This window comes from Ambystoma mexicanum, chromosome 6q (genome assembly GCF_040938575.1).
Source record: "Ambystoma mexicanum isolate Mex_15411 chromosome 6q, UKY_AmexF1_1, whole genome shotgun sequence".
Lineage (NCBI taxonomy): Eukaryota > Metazoa > Chordata > Amphibia > Caudata > Ambystomatidae > Ambystoma > Ambystoma mexicanum.
The window spans coordinates 228,841,914-228,863,683 of NC_090937.1; the positions used below are offsets into that span (position 1 = coordinate 228,841,914).

The following is a 21,770-nucleotide window of genomic DNA, read 5'->3' on the forward strand; positions in this document are numbered from 1 at the left end:
CTGAACTCCCAGAATTACAAATGAAAACTTCCCAAAATGTATAAAGCTACAGCATCACTCATATTTCACCTAAAAAACAACAACCCATGTCATCAAAGACAGTAGTCACCACCGGCTCGCAGAGCTTTGAAGAATCACCGGGAGGATAGCTTAGGGGCAATGCGCTCGCTTTGGAAGCATGACAATGCGGAGCAACACAAGATCGATCCCAGAGTCCGCGCCTAGAAACCTCTGGGTATTAAGCGCATTATAAATGACCAATTACAATCACCTTCAAAGTAATCAATATAATTTCCAAAACATATTGACAGCACCCCCTCTACTACTTGTAAATCAAAATTCATGAGGGTAGATTTGTGACACTCCTCCTCTATGTGTGATCAGAAGGGGGGTTCGGGGACTCTTCTCATGCTGTGGCTATACCAACCACATAAACAAGAGTGGTTTTGTCCCAAGAAGTAATTCTGTTTGCACTGCTCACTTTTTAAATTAGCAGCATTCAAAAGCTAGAAATATCTATTACATTTTGGAGTAGAATTTGTACAGTTGTTGCCTTGGGAGAATATGAATGGCTTCATGGGTTATTAAGGTACAGCAGCATTGGTGGACATGCTTTTTTAAAGACATATTGGTAAGGCTTGGCACCAGGATTATTCTGAACTGATTTGTGGAGGCAGGGCAACATGTCTTATAATTACTGTTGTCTAAAAATCCACTAATTGTTTTTCTAAAAAATGTGCTCACATTTTGTAAACAAGGAGAGACCTGACCTTGATGGACATTGCGCTGTGTTTCATTATTACTAAATATATCACTCTGGTGAGGTGGCCTTATGGGTGTGTTGATACGTGACTCGATATATAGATTCTAAAATGGAAGGTGTATTTGTGACTGGCTATGAATATGTGCATGAATCATTCAAAGGATGGTGAGCGTGTGAATGGACAGTCCTATGGCTGGAGAGCACATATATGTATTGACGGCTATAACCAAAATGGATACATGATAAATGAAGTGATCGGTGGTTGAAAATATTGGAAAGTGAGTGAAAACAGGGATGTATAGAGGTGCACAGTTATTGCACTTATAAGTGTATGGATTATACAAAGGAAAATGGGTTGTTGTAATACATATGTTGAGAGGTTGGAGAACAATATGGGGAACAAATATATAATTATAAACAAAATGTACTGTTGCAGGGATAGTTGGGTGAATGGAACGCACAGTTCATATGTTGGCGAATTAAGATATAATCATAGTACTTGAAAGGGTAAATAGATGGGTGGTTAGATACATGTAGAGATATCCAGGTAGATGCATATATGGGTGTAAGCTAGATGCTGGGATGGAGGAAAAATGGATATCCCAATGAAGGGATGGGATAACGGATGGCTGGATGAGTGAAGTGGGTAGACCGATGAGCAGATGCATGGTACAATAGTACCAGGGGTATTGTTTTTAGAAATGAATGTGCCTTTTCTGGTTTGTGGGATTTGCAGATGTGCCTGGGACTCGCACATTTTAGGATTCCCCTTATGCAAATTAGCTGATCCTCTCAAGTCACTGGAGCAAATAAAACGGTCACACTAGATTCGCGGGTTCCATTAGGATTTGGAAATCCAGGTGAGATGGGTTATGCAAACCAGGAGAAACTCCAGCAATTCATGAGAGTGAAGACTTAGTCTGACACTCTGAATGGTGAACAGTAGGCTTTAACGCTCACTCAGTGAATTGCACATCAGTTTACACATGACATCACAGATGACAGCTTAAACAACATCGCCAATGGCATCGTTTGGATTGGGAGGGCAGGTAATATGCAATGAGCAGAACATTCTGAGACATTTCAATTGTGGGAACAGTCCCTCATCATACACGTTGCCTGGCTGCAGGCAGGACTGCATGCATGTCATAAACAAACACTGTTCTAAGGCGATAAATGCAGGCCGTGTTTGGTAAATATGATAAGCCACAGGGTGTTAACTATTCCACATGTGAAATGGGAATTTCATGTATGGGTCACCTGTGACATTATTGATGGTGTTGTTTGCGATGTGACATCGGGTGTCATGTGCGAGGCCAAAAGCCTTATGTCTTGGGGGAAGGGGTTTAAGGCTGTGCTGATGCTGCTGGTGTCATTTTGAACTGTTGAAGTTTTGAATGGTTAAAAGCGTTTCCATAAAAAGTGCAGCTGCCCTTCTCCTTAACAGGGAAACAACATCAACAATCAAGACACGGCTTTAACATGGTGAAACATGACAGTGAGCTCCATTATCCTGTAGAAATGTGTAACCAGAGTGTAGCACACACATGCCTCCTCAAACACACAACCCACAATGATTTTATATGTGACTGAATCGTGGCATTGCTGCGGCAAGACTGCACATTACAGAGCAAGCAACCTGAACCTTTCTGCATCCATTTAACAATTAGGAGTGACTGCAGTATTTGCAAGCGCTTAGCTGTGACTCATTGCACAGTGTGCATTCACTCATGCCAGTTTGCGTTAAATGCTGCGTGCAAAATAATTTGTGATTGAAGCCAAAGCGAATGGATAGTAATTAGACAGAAACTGTTCTAACAAATTAAGGGCCCTCTAGCGCTCACCTCCATTTTGTGACTTTGTGCCACCCAGGAGAACCAACCTAATGTCCATCCTGGGTAAATTCGATTCCACCGTATGGCTTGTAGGAACATCAAAATGGTGAGCTGGACAGAACATAAACACAATATATGTCCAGTAATGCCGTTTTGTGCATGCATGTGAAAGAAACCAAAATAATGAATGGACAGAGAAGGCCGGCTCTGTTTCATTTCTTTTAATGGCAGAGTGGAACATACAGCAGAATGAAAAAAAGAAAATGAATTAAAGATTGTAGGAGCTTTCAAACACTGCCACCATGGGTTCCTTCTAAAGATCCTGTCTTGCAGAAAAGTGATTGAAGTTGTCTGACATGCACAACCTAGGGGAGGGCCGGATACAATTTGGTGTAAATTACATCAAATATTTAAAACATAGGGATACAGGGTGAAGGGGGGACACATCTTCCTGGATAGGAGTGACCATACTCATTAAAATCGGGATTTCAATATGAAACTATTAGACTTAAAACTGAGGACGCGCCTCATTGGTTGGACTAGCAATCATGCGTGATTCTTGGTCTTGGGTTACCGGTATGGAACATATATGTGTGTCGTTTTTTAAAGAGCACACAAATGGCGTATATCCATCCAAATAGTGTTATCGTAATCCATACCGGTTACCTTCGCAGCAGAGCTACCAGTGGAAACATACACGAGTCGGTTAAAGGGAGATACCATATCAATAGGACTATACCATTTTGTCACAGGGCATTATTGGAAATATCTTCAACGATAAACCTTAGCAGACAGGAGAATCCAACCTCAGAAGCTGGGTAGAGGTGGTCAGGGTGTGAGCCGAGCAGCGGCACCCCCCTGGCACTGAATGCAACATGACGGTTCTTCAGGAGTGGCCATGGTAGCAGTGGTCTGAGTTGCCTGGTGCGTGATAGCTTTAAATGGCCAACAAGAGGAAAGAGCAGAGAAAATGGAAGGGCATTCAGTGAAGAAGTTGTGCCAAGGTCCAGAGTGAAAGATGGAAGCATGACGTCACCAGTGAGGCCCGGAAGCAGGTGTGGGCACTATTTGTGTACTGTTTCGGCAGCCAGAAGTATTTGCGAATTTAAATAAAATAGGCATAGTTCCCTTCTTTCTCAGACACTGTCCTTCTCTGAGAATAAAGCAAATATAGGTTCAACCTGACTTGGAGCGTCTTTCTCAAATTTCGACCGGTCTCTCCAGTTTGTGTCTCTCTTGCAGAAGCCATTTGCCCGAGTTGGGGCCGGTGACCTGCAGTTGGCACACAGAAGCCGAAGTCTACATCTCTCTCCCATTCACAGCATAACGTTTGCAATCACCAGAGGCATCTATGTTGGGGGCCAGGGTGCGAAGGGCAGATAAACATCTTCTAAAATACAGAAGTCGGCCCATGTTTACGCCCTTTGCTTCTTTGGCCACGTTCTCTCAAGCGTCTTTCTCGCCTACATACTTAAAGGTATGCCAGCATGGCAGCTGGCATGTTCTCCATCCGAGAGGCAACCGGGCGATGGCAGCACCGATCCTCATTCAATCAGTCAGGCCACTTGCTACATCTTTGGTTTAAATCCATCTGAATTAGCACGTATTACAAAAATAAAACCATCAACATGTCATCATGACCTGTGCTCAAGCTCTGGTGCTAGAAGAGCTAGGGTTCTGAAATCTAGTGCCTGGCTTTATGCCAGTTGCATGGGATACAGTGAACATTGTCTTTGAAAGCATAAGACCCAGCCCCCTGCTTACTTGCTGGGCACATCAAGGGCCCTGTGTTTCAAAGGGCTTCTCCTCCCCCACTCCCCCTCAGGGTTCCTGGGAAATCTCTTTGGAATATACGGCACACTGTGCACTGTATATCTCCACAGATGTGTTCATGATATCTGCCAATCATGCCTCAACATTGTTCAGTGTTTTGGACCCTAATGTTAAGGTTTCATACGTAATAAATAAAATACCCGTTCTCAGCATTAGCGACATCAAATGTTAGCCATGGTTAACAGCATCCTTCTGCCACCGAGTGCCAGTTCAGGACATTTACCAACACGTGTGGCTACTTTGCTCTTCAGCCGACACTGATACACTGAGAATGTACCATCTGTAACAATGGGAACAGTGATGTGCATCCATATATCTGTGGTCTGCAAACTTTGGCTCTTCAGATACTTAATTTGGACTAAAACTTCCATCATGCCTAGCCAACATAGTCAATAGTAAGGGATCATGGGAGTCCTAGTCCAAAATATTTAGCAAGTCGCAAGTTGCAGATATATAGATATATGCATATATTTTTATATTAAGTAAGCCAAGGACTGGTATAGGCACTTCTGGTATGCCGGATCAACACTGCAAACACTTCATTCTAAAAAAAAAAAAAGGTTGACACCAAGTTGTAGCTAGAAGATTACTCTTCTGCCACCGCTGGCTTCCACACCTGAGCTGAGGCGCCAACTTTCCTTGCAGAAAACTTTGGCCTTGGGGGAGGAATCAAAGGTGTTGCTGTAGATTCTTGCTTGGTGAACATCGGATAGCCGTGGGGCGCAGCGGATTCAAATGCTGGGATGGACGCATTAGACTGGTAAGAAGGCTGCTGGTTGTAGGCTGGTTGCGAGTATGGCGAGGCTGCTTGAAAGTTTGAACTGGGGGCATGGTTAACTGCTCTTGTGGGTAGAGCTTGTTTTAGTGGTGGTCCAGAGTCGAACTTTGCCGGCTGTTTTTGGACGAGATCAATTTTGCCATCTGAAGGAGGTTGAAAAGTAAATAAGGAGGCATTAAGCTGATACGGCTGATGTTTCATGACGTCCAAAGCATTGAGCGCTTTCTTGGGCTTTTTCTTGATGTTCTTAGCCGCTGTGTTTGCTGAGTGAGGCTGAGATTTACTGGCCGCTAGAGGATACAGAGGAGACTGTGTGGGATTGTAGGCCAAGGGTGGTGGTGCGCGGACATTAGATGAATACTTCCAAGATGGCGGTAACGATGGTGTAGGGGAAGATGAACGTGCCATGTTGGCTTGCACAGTGTCCGAGTCCACTACAAACTTCTCCATTCGCGACTGCCTCTTGGCAAATAATGCTGCTCCTTTGCCTTGCAAGGCTGGCATCTCAAAAGACGGCCCCATCCCCCCGGCAAGTGCCATGTTTCCCAACGGGGTGGTCGGTGGTGTTTTTGGGGTGTTTGTTTGGTTTACTATTTCTGCTGATTGAGGTCCCTTGTAAGCCACTTCATGGGAAACTGGAGGCTGGTAAGAATGAAGAGCAGGCCTGGCTACGTTGACTGGCACTGTAGTCATTGCCTGTGAAATGTGTGTACTCTGGAAGGATGGAGCCGCTGTCGAAGCTGCAGCAGGTGGCGACCACACTGGAGAAACTGGAGTCGTGGGAGCAGGGGAGGATTTCGTAGCGGGCTTTGGGGCCACTGGGGGCGGGTTCTTTTGTTTTCCGGCCTGCATGAAGTTACAAGCCTCTGCCCCTAAGCTCAGGTAGTCTTCTTCAGGTCCTGATTCAACGCCAGCCCCTGGACCTCGCCTCCCTTTCCTAGTCTGAACAAGTGACAGAAGGGCAGGGTTGGGATTCACCTTTGGCGGCTCTTTGAATGTAAACATAGGCTTTGCTGTGCTTCTTTTCTTTGCATCTTGAAGTATTCCGGTTTTCTTGGCCGGCACAGAAATCCGTTCATCTCTTGATGCAATTTGCTCCATTGACTCATAAGGAGACCAAACATTTGGCTGAGCAATGCCGGCTACTGGGGATGACACCTTATACAACGGCTCTGGCAGTGGACTGATTGAGGAATAGGTCGGCGGCGTGGGCAGATCTGAAAAGGGACTGGTCACGTTCCTAGTTGGTGAGAATGGCAGAGCAGCTCGGTTCTGCACCCCACTGAAGGGCTTGGCTGATCTGTTTGAAGAAGACAACCTGTGAGCTTCGCTAGACTGAAAAGAGGAAGAGGCCTCTTGCGTTCCGCTGAAGCCATTTTGCACTCTGGCGTGACTCTGGCTCACCTCTATGTAGCTTTTGCTCACACAGCTCTGCGTTCTTGTTGATTCACAATGCTGAGCCTGGTGGGACACCACGTGCTTGACACTCTCGGCCATGTCGGCTTCCCCCGAGTCCTGCATAAGATTCTTCATCTCCTCTTGCTCTGCAGTGATTTGATCCATTCTCTGCTTTCTCCGGGCAAACATGAGGGCCCCTTTCCCCTTGGTCTCTGGAAGGCTCTCCATGCTGGCCTCTTCTTTTGACTTCTCAAACTCCAGCAGACCAGTGTCCCAATCGAATGTCACAATATGGGTTTTCTTCTCAGGGTCGGAGAAGAAATCCTCATCGAGCTCTGATTCGCTTGTTCCAAGTAGAGTGATCTCATAGGTGTTACCCGGGTCCCCTTCCTCGCCCTCGTTGTCCTCTTCGTCGGGTTCCTCCGGTTCAAGCTCCCCTGTGCCGTAGCTCACTAGAGTGTACTTCTTTGCCCTCTGGCGTCGCTTCTTGAACATCAACACCCCCTTGGAACTGGGAGTGGGCGCTTGGGTCAGCAGAAGGGCGATCGTCTTACATTTAGATTTGGCTTCTTTAACCTTCTTTTCGGAGAGGCTCTCGCTGCGCCGGAGCCCTAGAGGAAAGAGCACAGCCAACATTTCAATGATTAGTCTCTGATGAGAGAAAATGTTGAAGCATTTTAGTAAGAAGCAAGCTAACATATTCCTGTAACCCAAACATATTTCGTGAGCAATGTCTTCTTTTCAATAAAATCTCTAGGTAATTCAGAATAGGCTCCACTAAGGCCCAAAGACCATTTTGTTTTTAACTTTTATTGGGCTCATGACCAGTACTGCCAAATTATAATTTTCTTTTAGCTCACAAATTTTGTGCATTAATACACACGCAATTTATTTTCTCATTTAGGGCTGACATTTTTGATAAGCATGGCCATTTTTGGTTTCCATTTTATGTTAGTTTTGTTTCCTCTTCCAACTTTTATAGTACCCATCAATTTAATTTGCCTCTGTTCATAGGGGGTCACCAGATCGATATGGAATCCATGACAGGTCAGAAACCTCTAGCATTGACAGGCTGGAAACACTTGTCTACTGCCGCGTTATAAATGACTTATAATATCATATCTGGGAGAAGACTTGGAGGCTACCGTGATTTTTCCACTAAAAGACATGCAACTCTATGCAGAGTCCAAAAAGTGTTGCCACACTTGCTAACGTGGGATTTTCACGCTCTCCAACCCCACTCCTGACAATGTGTTATAATGTGCATACATGCCAACATTATCCATTCCATTTGGGAGATGCTAGTCTAGTCCTGGTTTTAACTTTGCACTCTGTTAAGTGCAGTCCTGTGTATATAATGGGGCAACCCAAGACTACAAGTCACTAAATGCAAACTTAAAACCAGGATTGGACAACCATCTCCAGAATTGAACGGATAATGTTGGCATTTATGCATTTGCTACTTCTATAGGCGGTTTGGCATCCCCCTGCTTGTAATGCCTTTTGAGGTCACCTTGCTCGATGACAATTCCTGCAAACACCTATGTTCTCAATCGTCTCTGACTTTGGTCGACCCTTAAGTGTGGAAAAGAGGAGAGACAACCTTGATATAGCCGTTGCAAATAGGAAGTGCAGCCTTATCACTGCGCTATCGAACACAGCACTTGCAAACCCAAGTAAAGCACCTTGCACGAATTACAGCGTTTAAAGCACTTCCGCAATGCAGGCTGAGTGCAAATGGAATGTGACGCAATACCCACTGCACGGACTGATGGGGTCTGCAACCTTTTGGACTGCAACTACCATCAGCACTAGGCAGCATAGCAAAGGAGAGTCCAAGACCAAAACATCTGAGGAGCTGAAGGTTGCAGAACCCTGGCATGGAGGATTTATTATAAAGACTAGGGGTGGCAAAGCTGTCACCAATGAGAACATCTCCTTCCATTGTCGCATGCGGACAGACACGCGTCTTTCAAGAAGAGCACACAGGCCCACGAGTAAATCAAGGGGAGACAATCCAGGCAGGGCCACAGCTGGCCGTGGGAGATTGCCATTTTATGTTGTGCATTGTTTCCATCAGCCCCGCCCCCACGACTCTATAGCTCTATTAATTCAGGCATTGTCAAGCGTGACAGGCGCCTCACACAGGTCAAAGCCAAGAATAATCAATACCACCAGAGTAACAGAGACCTTCCTGTAAAGGGAGGGAGCTAGGCAAGCACCCCAATTCCCTGATTTATCGATTTAGACGTTTTGGGTCTTTGACCCCTGTGAGTGTAAGCCCTTCCTGCTCTCTTCCGATTAATATTTTTTTGGGGGTGCTTATCCATCTCTTACTTTGGAAGGGTTGCATTCTAAAATGTGTCAAAAAGGTCATATTGTTTTACCAAAGGCACACATTCTATAGATGTCCTGTGTATGTGGGATGCATGCGGATGGCCCTAAGAAAATTGCCATGTCACTAAAATTCACGGGACATAAGTTTCTGAGAATGACAGTCGACCACCGAGCGTTTCCCGGCTTTAATTGTGGGTCTAGCAATCCCCCTGTGCACCATTTCTGTACACCCCACCCGAAAGATGTGCATGGTACGAATACCATTAATCACACTAACTGCTGTCTCCTGGGAACTCGAAAAGTGAACCCTTCCTGCTTAAGAGCAGTGGATTAAAGGGCATTTTCCTGATTGAACATTTAAAAACCTTTATGGGGTCTGTTACAGAAACTTTGCACTGGTGCAAGTACAATTAGCACTAGGGGCAAATATTTTCCAAGTGTAAAAAAACATGTTTTTAATGCATTTTTGCGCATGGGAAAAGGACTAGGACTAGGGCACACATTGACATGGTGCAACAAGGTGTTTACAGAACATGTTTACTGCACAAGTGAATACTTTTGCCCTAACGCTACTTGCACTTCCACTGGTGCAAACGTTCTATAATACCACCCGTTGTTATGCGATTTGGACAATATAAGACGGTAGAAAAACAGCAAAAAAGTACAAGAAAATCTCCGTTTTGAGAACGTTGAGGGAAAAAGCCAAATGGATAACAATCCAGTCAGAAATGGTACAAGTTTGACTGGTGCAGAACGAGACAGAATCACCCAATGCCCGCGTGCTTGCTTTTCAAGACACGCTTGTGACGCGACCAGAGACTCCTCAGAAAAAAAAAGTGTTTAACTTTTTATGTCGAAAGGCGACACAAATATATATATATATATATATATATATTTTTTTTTTTTTTTTTTACCCAAGATCTATATTTCTGTACCATTTTAGCTGCCACCTGTCTCCATTACTTTTTGGCGAAGCGTCTAATCTGCCTACTTGTAAATTGCCCTAATGATGTCGCATCGCGTGCTTACATTTCCGTGACATTACACTTGACACAAAAGGCCGCCGCACAAGTGCCTCCGATATTATTGGAAGCACCCATGAGCGGCGCCACTCCCCACGCAGGCTTAACTTCCGTGCGCGCTTCCGCGTCCTTGCGCTCCCAGGGAGGGACCCCCGCCGCGGGCGCAGCTCGCAGGCCGCCCGCAGGGAATGCGCAGCACGCCGGCACGCTGACAGCCAGCCCCCAGCAGCTGAACCGCCGTAACTCACGCCGCCCGACCCCGCTGTCAGGGCCACAGTCGAACTAATCCCCACAGCGGAACTGGCCGTGCTCCCAAGAGGCCGCGTTGCAGACCCCGGTGTAAAATAGACACAAACAACCCGGCGAGGTCCCCGTGATTCATGCATTCTCTGTCAAATAAGCACAGACTGCACATTCCCGAGTAACAGTGCGGGTCTCTCACCGACGCCACAACACTAATTGGATTCAAGTCTGCTACACGCAACAGAAAATAGTCGCATGAAATATAGATAACAAAACTTACCACACGCCGGGTTCAGTTGCCTATACCCCACACGCCAGCCCAATGACTGCCAGGCTTAGGGGCAACAACAACCGGTCCCCCATCCGGGACAGGAAGCAAGCAGCGACGGCGCTGAAATTGGGGCGCAGCGCCCAATGACCGCACACGCCTCAGCCAGCCCTGAAAGCCGCTGCCTAGGAGGCTAACCTCTGGGTCCCGGCGCCAGGGCAAGAGGAGGCTTCACTGCGGCGGACGAGCCCAGCACAGCCCGAAAGGATCAGGTAACTGGCCAGCGTTCCACATGCCGGTGTCCGTCAAAGCCCAACTTATGCCTGCATCATCAAGCTTCGCGGCGAGCCCCGTGTTATTCCTGTCCCCCCTCTGGACAAGTGCTAGCGGAGGAGCCCGACAGCGTCTGACTTTAAAGATATACCATTACAGGGTGCTGCTGGGCGCCCGCGTGAACACTGACTTCAGTTAATGCATTCCGCCTTCCATATGTCATTACGCCCGCAGGCCTAGGCATGCCTCCCCTCTCTATAAATAAACAAATGAATACAAAAAAGCACAATATATGTACATCTAGACACGCATTCGTAAATATGCCTACCTATACCTTAAATATCATATATAGCAATATGGCAACACATACATCGATGGATACGATCCAGAATATACCATTCTATGGTATTCAATTGGTAGTCAAACTTATTTGCGATGCTCGCATAATATGCCCACAATTTATATAACTGATAGTAATGCATAGTTAAATAACGGGAATGGGAAAGACATGTATGGGGTTGACTAATACACTGTGATCCGTCATGACATATGAAATAAGTAAGCCGATATGTTGGGCAGCGTTAACATGCCATCGTTTGTCATGCATTACTTTAATATCTATAAAATATAAATGAATCATGCAAAGGAGCGGAGTGATTAAGACGGTCCCCAGTGAATATATTTAAACACAGCGAGGAATACAAAGCCAGGGCACAGTAGGTCTTGCCTGGGAAGCGAGCAGACCGTTCGGTGGAGGTGTTTCAAATTACAGAATCCCCCCGAGTTTTGCAAATGGTTAAGATATGACATACTCACTTGCGTGCCTCGCCCGGTGCTTGTGGGGTCTGCTGTGATCCTTTTCGGAGTGCTCGTCTTCCTCCTCCTGCTCGGTGCCGTCCGATGAGATTCCAAGGGAGAGGCCAGAAGGAGGTGCCTCGGGCTGCCCTCCTTCCTCCTGGGAGCCAGCACACCCCCTGTCAGCTGGAGCCTGCGATGCTTCCTTCTCCCTGTCAGTGCAGGCGAAGATCACTTCCACTTCGGTGAGGGGGGGGCCCTCTGCCTCAACTCCCTGGGTTGACGTCGATTCCCTGACGCCGTCGAGCCGGAATGTTTTGGTGACATGATGGCCTGAATCCTCAGGCTGGCTGTGGTATAGGGTGGTGCCAGTATCAGTCTGGTTTGGGGACGCATTGGGCCCTGTTTCTGAAGGGTTGGGCCTATCAGTCCCTAGAAGGGTCACAACGGGGACACTGGGGCTTTTGTTGAGTCTGCCGTGTGACAGGTTGAGTTGCAACTCTACCACAGTGCCTTGCCTTATTCCAGACTCCTCTCCATCCAAAGGGAGCTCATCGATCGAGAATTCCTTCCTGGTCTCTATCACCTTTGGCGTGATTTTATGAAAGTGCTTGACTTCGCTCTCTTGCGTGGTGGATCGAAGTTCGCAAACCATTTCGGCCTCTTCACTGCGGCCCATGTGCTGGGAGGGATAGGTGTCCCGGTCTGGGTCGCTTGTCTGCTGAGCGCTCCTGATTTGTAAGGTGGTGCTCTCTGTGAACTCCTGTGCTTTAACATCCTCAACCTTTCTGTCCTCTGCTTCAGGCGTTAGGGTTTCATGTATTCCGCTGGGTGACCTGCGAGGGGAGGGATACAAACATAGTAAGGGTGCTTGTTATATATCTCTGGCCAATTCATGAGTAGACATTGTAATTTCTCTTGCCAAGGCAACACTCCAGCATTGACCCGGCGGAGGTCTTTCTTTTCAATCTTTTGGTATCATGCTATGACTTCAAGTCTTGCAGTCCTCAAAGAGTAACCACTGCAGTGTTAACAACACAGAGCCGGTCAATAATACAGATTAAATGCCACTCCACTGGTTTCTCACCCTGAGCTGTGAGTGCAGGAGCATAACAAAGTTAAGGGACAACATATCGCATAATTGGTCAGTGTAAAGATCAAGAATGATGAAAGCTCGCGAATTGCTGGCATTGTCACCCCACACTCCCAAGTTAGCATTTTGTTTAGCAGCAAGCACTACTTTGGCAGAGGTTTGTTCTGAGACCCTAATGGAATACAGTAGCAGTGATCGACTTCATTCTGAGGTATATGATTGGTTATCCTGCTTGGGCGTTCGAAGGATTGTGTCAGATAGGCGATTTAGAGTGAGTGGAGGCTCACTCCACCCACTCCAGCTGTGCTACCTTAGAGAAATGTGGCAAGAGGTTACTTTGGTAGTATTCAAGCACTGTGTAAACATGAAAACAAGCACCATGTCACATGTACCTTTTTTATATGCTGTAACTAAGCTTCAAGTCCTCTTATATCTGCTGCGCCCAGCTACTCAAGGGTTCGGTGCGCATTACCAAATAAACAAACAAACATCGACCGCAAATCACCCTTTTATTAATAGTGTATTCATACCATAACCATCTCCCCATGCCGGTGAAAGCACCTTTTATAGGACAAGTGCAAATGAAGAAATGAAAATATACATTAACTTTCAGAGCGACATCTTCAGATAGAAACCCTTTATGCAACTCTTATGACTCTGTGCAATTGGAGTCTGACCACTTGTCACTGGACTGCCCTGTCAAGCTTCCAGTAGCGCCATTATGCCCTCAGACCATTTTAGCCTGGTTTGAGACGGCATCATACAAAACGCGAACTCAGATCGAAAAAGAGTAAAGTGTCAAAGAAATCTGTTTCTCAAAATCTGTGGATCATAAGAATAGCACTGGCATGTAGAGTGCTCCTAAGGAGTGCTCCCAACTGGCAATCGCCAGAGCACCTGACAGGGAGCAGCGGGGCCCTTTGCAACAGAGAGATTGCGTGCCCGATTCATGGAATAATTGCCCAGTTCAAAGTGAATTTGCACTGCTGAAAAGTGACACTGCACTGCCGACACAAACCCTGATTCATAGAACTGTGCAAAGTGTATTTTTGCAGTACAAAGCCCGGGCAAAGTCAGCGCATAGTAAATGTTTCAGTTCAAAATGACTTTGCACGGAAAATACGCTTTGCACAGTTCCATGAATCAGGGTTTGTGTCGGTAGTGCAAAGTCAATTTCAGCAGTGCAAATTCACTTTGAACCGGGCAAAAATTACATGAATCAGGCCCTAAAAGTGCAGTGCAGTTAGTACTGCAGGCTGTCCTGTCACTGAACCTACTTTGTCTCTGGATGCACATTTTTTAATGTTGTTCTTGTGTTGTTCCATGTTGGGGCTGAGGGGGAAGGTGAGAGATGGAGAAAAAAAAACGGGCATCAAAAGTGAGAGGAAAAACAGGAGAGGGACGAGCAGGGAGAGGGAAAGCAGAGGGGACATTAAAGGAAAACCAACGAGAAAGGAGAGTGCAAGAGAGAGGATAGGAGAAAAGTGCAGACCACGAGGAAGGAAAGGAAAATGGTGTGTTTAATGGACTGGGCCAAAAGGTTGCTCCAGAGCTGGTGATGATGGCAGACGAAGGGTCAGATAAAAGAGGTACAAAGAAGACGATGGCGGTGCAACCTCTAGTAAAAGCATGAGAATAAGAGGGTCAACATAAAGCCTTACTAGGAGGGGAATGTCAAAGTACCATGGGGGACACCTGGGTTGGGGTGGTGGTTGTCTGGCAGCAGAGTCCCGGTGGAATACAATACCAATGTGACAACCTTATGATTCCTGTACTAGCCAAGACAAACCCAGACCAAGAAAGAAGTGCTCGAGTACACTGCAAAATCCCAGAGGCTGTAAGTGACTGTTTTTTTCTATGCTGGCCTAGAAACGGGGACAGGTTCAGGACAACTGTGCTAAAGGAAGCGAAGGGCCAAGTAGAAACCCTGTCACTTGTTATTCTGATCCAAAGATGACCACTGTTCGTATTATTAGAAGCTCTTTTAGTTTAAGCCACGAGAACCAACATGCCTTACTCCTTACATATAACAACTCTGAACAAGAATGAAAGAACCAACAGAACACAGAAGTTGTTTCAAGATATCTGTTCATCCCGCGACTGTACATATAGTGCCCGAAGTGGGATTTAAGACTTTGCGACAGTAGTCGAAGTGTAAGAAAAGAAGTAGTGGAACTATGTTCCCTGCTAGCCTGCCCCGCTCCTCACAAACCCCATCGCCCTGCCCCCTCCCACACACAATACAAACCCCCAACCACATTTGCCTGCAGTTTAAGGGAATGTTCAGTGGAGTGCACTGAAAGTGCAAGTTTCCGGAACAGTTTCTTTTTAAAATAAAAGTATAGGAGCTGTAAAACTTAATTAAAAAAAGTAGAGGAGCATCGCTCCCGTCCGCTCCCGCTCACTTCGACCACTGCTTTGCGAGAGTAAGGTCTGAACCAGCATTGAAGTGCACTGGCAGAGTGGCTGAACCCCCCGTCCCCTCCTTTCTTTATCTCCTTTAGAGTGAAGGACGATTCTATGGAGGAAGAAGGGCTTGCAAACTGATTCCCCCCAAGTAGCTCAGGTGTCCCTCTCCCCTGTCAGCCTACTGGCAAACTGGTCTCTTCCTTCCACTATGAGGAAGAAAATATCACTTCAGTTGGACATGAGGAACCAAAGTTCGGCAAACTAAATACCAAGAAGACGGAGAATCCCTCAGATAAGACAGCTATTGAGCTGAACCCTGGGTGGGAAGCCCAGCACCTCCAGGGGGTTTGACCATCCCTTGCCTCAAGTTCGGAAATCAACATACTACCCACTCCATGGAAGAGGATGGCTGTGACCCACAAGATAGTCGAGGACATCAGCCCTAGACAATATCTCATTCTCCTGAGTAGCGCAGGGCCTCCACCCCATTCATCTGAGTTCCACAGGGCCTCCACCCCTTCCCCTGCCTTGTGTGCCGCACTACAAGTAGTCACAAGGTGCCTCCCTCTTGGTCCAGAGGACACTTTGTAGTATACATTTAGAAGGTTAGTATACATTTATCCTGGGAATTCTGGCCCATGAGACCCTACTACGGGGGCTCCACAACCCACATACTGAATTTAACAGGAAAACAAATGCCATCAGATGACAGGTGAATGGACATAGCTTGCAGAACACGCTGCACGCCATTCCATGCTTGCAAGGGGAGCTTGCTGCGCCAGTCAAATAGTAGAACATGGGAGCACACATATGGAGTAGCCTAGCAGTGGTAACTCCAGTGGCATTATCCTGGGGTGAAGGAAGAACATTAAGATAGAAGGAGAGAGGAGAAGATGCGGTAACCATCGAAAGAGAGGAAGAGAGAGAGAGAGAGGGATATATATGTATGAGAAAGAAAGGGCGAGGACAGACATATCGAGGAAAGGGAGGAGAAATGTTAAAAGAGACAAGTGGAGAAGAAACATCAAAAGAGAGGGGAGTGGAAGATGGGGAACATCAAGCGAAAAAAAGAGCGAGAGAGAGCTTGGGAAAGGAGAGGAGAAATATCAAGAGGGATAGAGCGAGAGAATGGAAGAGAAGAGCGGACAGGAGACAAGAGAGGAGAGGGCAGCGAAATGGAAAGTCAGAGGCGAGGACAAGGAAACACAACTGAACTAGGAAGGAGGAAACAAGTGGGAGGAAAGAAGGAACAAGAACACCAGGAGGAAGGAGGGGGAGCGGAGTGCTCTTGAGGACCAGGGCCAGAAGTGTTCTCCGGAGCTGGTGGAGCAGGTAGGAGTCAAAGGGCTTGCCATAAGTGGTACAAAGGAGAGTAGGTGAGGAAACCCGTTTGTATTGCTGTGAGATTAAGATGCACTACCTAAATCCTCACCAAGAGGAGAAAGTTAAAGTACTCTGGGCTATAACTATTCCTGAAGGGCTAGATACCTGAGCCCCATCAGATATCCAAAATCTAAGGGTACCCGAGTGGTGGGGCCCAGTAGCAGAGGTCCAGGCAGATCAACAAAACATCCTGATGACTCCTGTGACAGATAAGAAAGACAGACTCCAGAACGTATGTTTAAGAGACATCTCTTAGAGAGTGACCAATGTTGGAAGTGCAAACAGGCTAAGGGTTCACCGAATCATTTACTTTGGTCCTGCAAGAGGACGAGGGACTTCTGGGAGAGGGTCTGTGAGAGGTTGGGCCTGGTTTTGAACTGCATTATTAAGATGAAAGCTTCAGTCCTGATTCTTGGGGATGTGTCTCCATTTGAAGAAATACCATTTTGTAAATAAGTGTGGCTGCTCCGGGGCTGTATGATTGCTAAAAAGATGATACTGAGGGCATGGAAGTCAACCACTTCTTTCTGTATTGATGACTGGGCGGAGTTGTTGTTGAATGTGTCGACATATGAGAGGGCCATCTTCAAGCAATCTGGAGACATTGATACGTTCAGGGACATACAGGGTTAATTCCTAGATGCATAGGGCCAATTTTGCTTTGTGTAAACTCATTCAATGACCTTACTGTACGTTCCGTTTTCATGAATGCAGGTTTAAAAAAAATGTTTTTGTTAATTTTCTTTTTCTTTTGATTGCATAGGTGTATACTTGTCCTGCTTCCTGATTGTCTATTTGTACACCTGCACTGATTGTACAGATTACGCTATCGCTGTATTCCATTTGTTGAGTCTCCGGTTACTTGCTTCTGGCGTGTGAAAATAAAATACTTATACCGTCAGAAATCCCCCCCCCCCAAAAAAATGACTGGGCAAGAGCTCATTGGAAACCGATGGGCAAAATACACATAGTAAAATGGTTTCTAATTATTTTACTATTTAAGCAATAGAACCCGAGCGGTGGGGGCATTACCGACTCAGGTAATGCCCCCGCCGCGAGGGTTCTATTGCTATTAGTAACCAGGCCCGCATTATTTGCATGTCCGGGGCACTAAAAGCATTTTTTTCTGTCCCGAAACACTGCAGTGTTTCAGAACAGAAAAAAAAACGACCAAGAAAATGGCCACCGCCATGGAAAGGGAAAACGGAGTCCGTTTTCCCTTTCCATGGCGGCCATCGGGAGCGGACGCGCTGGGAACACAAGTGTTCCCAGCGCGTCCGCTCCCTAAAAAGGATCAAAAAGAAGGTAAGTGGGGTTGGGAGGGCGGGAGTGGGACGGGGGAAGAGGGAAAAAAACAAAAACAAACGGCCCTGCGTCCCCGGCGGGGGACGAGGGAAGCCCCCAGCTGCATGGAGGCGCAGAGCGGGGGATGGCCCCACTCCGAATCTCCACACGGCTGGAGGATTCCCTTGTCCCCCGCTGGGGACGCAGGACCAAGAAGGTAAGTTGGGGAGGCGGGTGGGAGGGAGGGAAGGGAATTTAAAAAAAAAAAAAAAGACTTACCCGAGTCCCCGGCGGGGGGCGAAGGCAGCCTCTCAGCCGCGGGGAGGCTCGGAGCGGGGATGGCCCCGCTTCGAGCCTCCTTATTGGCTGAAGGTTTTCCACAGCCCCCGCCGGGGACAAAGGCCGTGGAATCCCGACGGAGGGATTCCCGGCCGGGTAGGGACCTAGCGAGAGCCAATCAGAATGCTTGTTGCATTCAGATTGTCTATCGCCGGGTACTAATAAGGTATATAACTTAAAGTATGCTTTTTTACATCATGATGTGCATCATATTACATGGGTTAGTCCAATTATGCATGTAGAACTCTTTAAATTGGATCTAAAAAAATATTGCTTTTATATCATATTTCAGCTGTGCTGCATCCAATATTTGAGTCACATATTTATTTGCTACAAGAATAAATCAGAGTAAAAGTATAAATAAAGCAGAAACCTTACACATTCATCAACACCTATTATTCACAAAACCTGAGACACCGTTTTGTCAGTTCACACCTTACACAACCAAAATGGAAGACCACTTTGATAGCTTAGCCAATACGTGTTTCCCCTTCCACTGCTGTGAGCAATTTTCTCTGTCTCTTTGTTGGAGTCAGGAGCATTTTAGATTTGGAAAATAATTAAGTACATGTTAGAAAATTGGGATATAGTCAAATGAACAAATACCCAAACTGCTGAATGGCCAATAAGCATTGCAATGTTTTCACGGGGTATCTACGACAATAGAGAGACAATGGGAGCGCCTGCCCTGCCTTAGCTTGCAACTCATGCATTTAGAGTGCCAAGGGAGTCAGATAAAAGAAGATTATCTCCAGCGGCATCGCTGATGTCAGATGCGCGCCATTGCAAAGTCCGAAGGCCCACATTAGCAGGCTGATGGGTAGGTGTTGGCCATTCCGTGTTGGGACGTTGATAACCAATGCCTATGCAATATAAGTTTAAAGAGGCTGGGGGATGGGCAAAGGATTGATGCATGTGTATTAATAATCAAATGCTATGGACCGCTCTTTGTTTTCCATATCATTCGTGTTTGCTCTAAAGGTGGCACTAAATCAAAACTATCAGGCAGGAATAGTAATTTGTTACAGGAAGGACACCATACAAATACATGACAATGGGTGCTATCAGGTAATAAAATCGTGTCAAAAATGTCGCTGGTAAATAAAAACTGCAGTGGTTTGACCCATTAAGTGTGTACCCCATGATACCATTTAAGGGGGGGCAGGGGCTGCGGGGGTGTCCCCCGCTCCCCTTAAATGGTGTAATGGGTCCGGCCGTTGCGGGGGTGTCCCCCGCATCCTTTACAGGATTGTGGCGGCAAAACCACAGCATTTTTGACGCGATATTTTGTATACTGGGATTTTGAGAGATGGAACCCAATGGGTTGCACACAGATTTCAATGTCACATTTCAGCAAAAGAAACTCAATGACCATCAGTGTGACCGGACTCAATTTGTGGAGGAGACTCTTCCCCATCAACCACCAGGTAGGCGATGAGTCTGACACGCATGAGAGCGAAGGGCCTGGCACAGGGGCCGCTATTCTTTTTTACCGGGGCCAGTATCCTGCATGCCACCATGTGTTCAAGGAAAGGAAGGATAGAAGTGTGTAGGTGAGTACAAGTCTAGAGAGGGAGATCAAGGCCAAACGCGCCATAAGAGGGTGAAAAAGCCACATGTGTGATGGGGAAGAAGTGAGATCTGTACCATATTCTCCTTGTTTAAGAGGAATGTGAATAAGGCATTATTTAGGCCAGCATTTCTTACCCACCAGTGTGCTTTTCTGGCACCCTTTGGGTAAATACTATCCCCTCTACCTAAATCATGCTGATATCTTTTTCCCTTAATATCCCCAAATGGTAGGCTCAGAGCTCCAGCTTTTATATGGGAAATAAGAGACAAAGGTGCATGTCTTGAGGGGTGAATGAACCTTTGGGTATTAAAGAGGCTGTGTGACTGTGGTTAATATCCCTATAGCCAATCCCCGGAGGGTTTCAGGAAAGGGGCCAGGAAGATGCTAAAGTTGGCACCAGGCTGGGCAGCAACAAGAAGAGGGCTGAAATAGATTAATCATGAAATCCAGGGGCATAGGTGTGATGCTTGGCAGCGATTACAAAGTGAGCTCCGTGCAAAGGCTGAGGCCAGAGTCACCCCATTGAGCACAAGCAGAACAATCGAGTTAAATTACACCTTGAAGGCCGGGATTAGCTAGTACGCATGTGTACAATTGCAAAGCTGTCTGGAGTGAGTTTGTGACTAAAAGGAGGGGGATTGTTCACCCAGCACGGAGTAGTCTTAAAAAGAGAGCAGGAGATCCCCCAGAGAGTTGGGGAATTGGGATGATTGGAAATTTCAGGAGAAGACTGTGGAGCTAGATCAAAAAAAGAAGAGAGGGCTTGGAAGTCGTACCGATCTTCGAGACCTGAAATGGGGCTCCTGGGCGTTACTTTAATGGCACGCACATCGGAGCGAAGTGGGTGGAAGTTTTCAACCGGGGCATTATCTGGGAGACGAGGGTAGCTAGAAATTAGAGCCAGTCTGTGATTTGTGAGTATTCTGCAGCAGGATTGGAGCAAATGGGGGACGCAATCAGCATGGTCACATGGCACTCTACAGAGAGGTTGGAAGAATGGAGGCCCTCAGTGGGCACTGATGGGTGTAGCTTGACTGAAAGGCCCATACACTGGAATGATGTGCTCCTTATAGAACATAAGGGTAGAATTGGATCAGAAACCAGGAACCGATGGGCATTATCCATCAGTTAAGGACCACATTCGGTTGAAAAGCTCATACACTGGAATGCTGTGCTCCTTATAGAACATAAGGGTAGAATTGGATCAGAAACCAGGAACCGATGAGCATTATCCATCAGTTAAGGGCCACATTATCAGGTAATAAAATCGCAGCAAAAATGTTGCTGGTAAAAAAATCGCGACAAAAATGCTGTGGTTAGACCCGGTAAAGGTGTAGCCCATTATACCATTTAAGCGGAGCGGGGGTGTCCACCGCTTCCCTTAAATGGTTTAATGGGTGCGGGGGTGTCCCGTGCATCCTTTACATGATTGTGGCAGCAAAACCACAGCATTTTTGCCGCAATATTTTGTATCCACAGCCATTTTTGCCGTGATTTTAAGACATGGAACCCCACATTCTGGAGAAGAACGACAGAGCGAGAGATCATTTAAACAGTAGGTAGTTTCAGAGCCTAGTTGGTAGATATAGAACAGCTGGGGATGATGAGCAATGAGGGAGCTGGAGGTAAGAAGGTGGGGCCTCAGAATGTTTTACATGAGCCTAAGTGGCCAACAGGGAATCCCATGTAATTATAGGGACTAATGAATGTTGAAGATAGAATACAATATTTAGGGCTTGGACGGCAGAGGGTAAATTGATATCGACCTATGATTACAACGAAGGACACCCATGTATGCATGGAGGTGCACACACCGATTTCATGTTCAGCGCGAGTGAGTGTGGCAGAGGAGCAGCACAAGGAATGCACACACAGTGATGGAAGGGCGACAGATGCTCACACTAGAACCTTGGCCAAAGGGAGTTGGTGGGAGCTTGAGTGGCCTGGTCTTCAACTGGATGAGATGGAGCCCCACTCCGTCATAAGATGCAGGTAAGAGGAAGGCCTTTTGCCGAGGGGGGACAACTTCAAACCGGTGGAGTTGGCTGGCCAGTGGAGCGATGGTAAAATAAGCCATGGGTACTCACTCACCAGACTGGTGGACAAAGACTGGCACACGTCTGACGCAGAAAGCACAGGCAAGG

The 21,770-nt window shown here is 46.7% G+C and overlaps 1 protein-coding gene across 2 annotated transcripts in view; it reads right to left on the minus strand.

Annotated features, from left to right (window-relative positions):
• Nucleotides 1-21,770, minus strand: part of SYNPO2 (synaptopodin 2) — a 716,997-nt gene that overhangs the window by 123,345 nt on the left and 571,882 nt on the right. For both annotated transcript variants that reach the window (XM_069630687.1, XM_069630688.1), the window contains 2 exons: nt 11,567-12,381; nt 5,048-7,218 (listed from right to left, as the gene is read on the minus strand). In XM_069630687.1, coding sequence (XP_069486788.1) covers nt 5,048-7,218; nt 11,567-12,381 — 2,986 coding nt within the window. The remainder of the gene's footprint in view (nt 1-5,047; nt 7,219-11,566; nt 12,382-21,770) is intronic.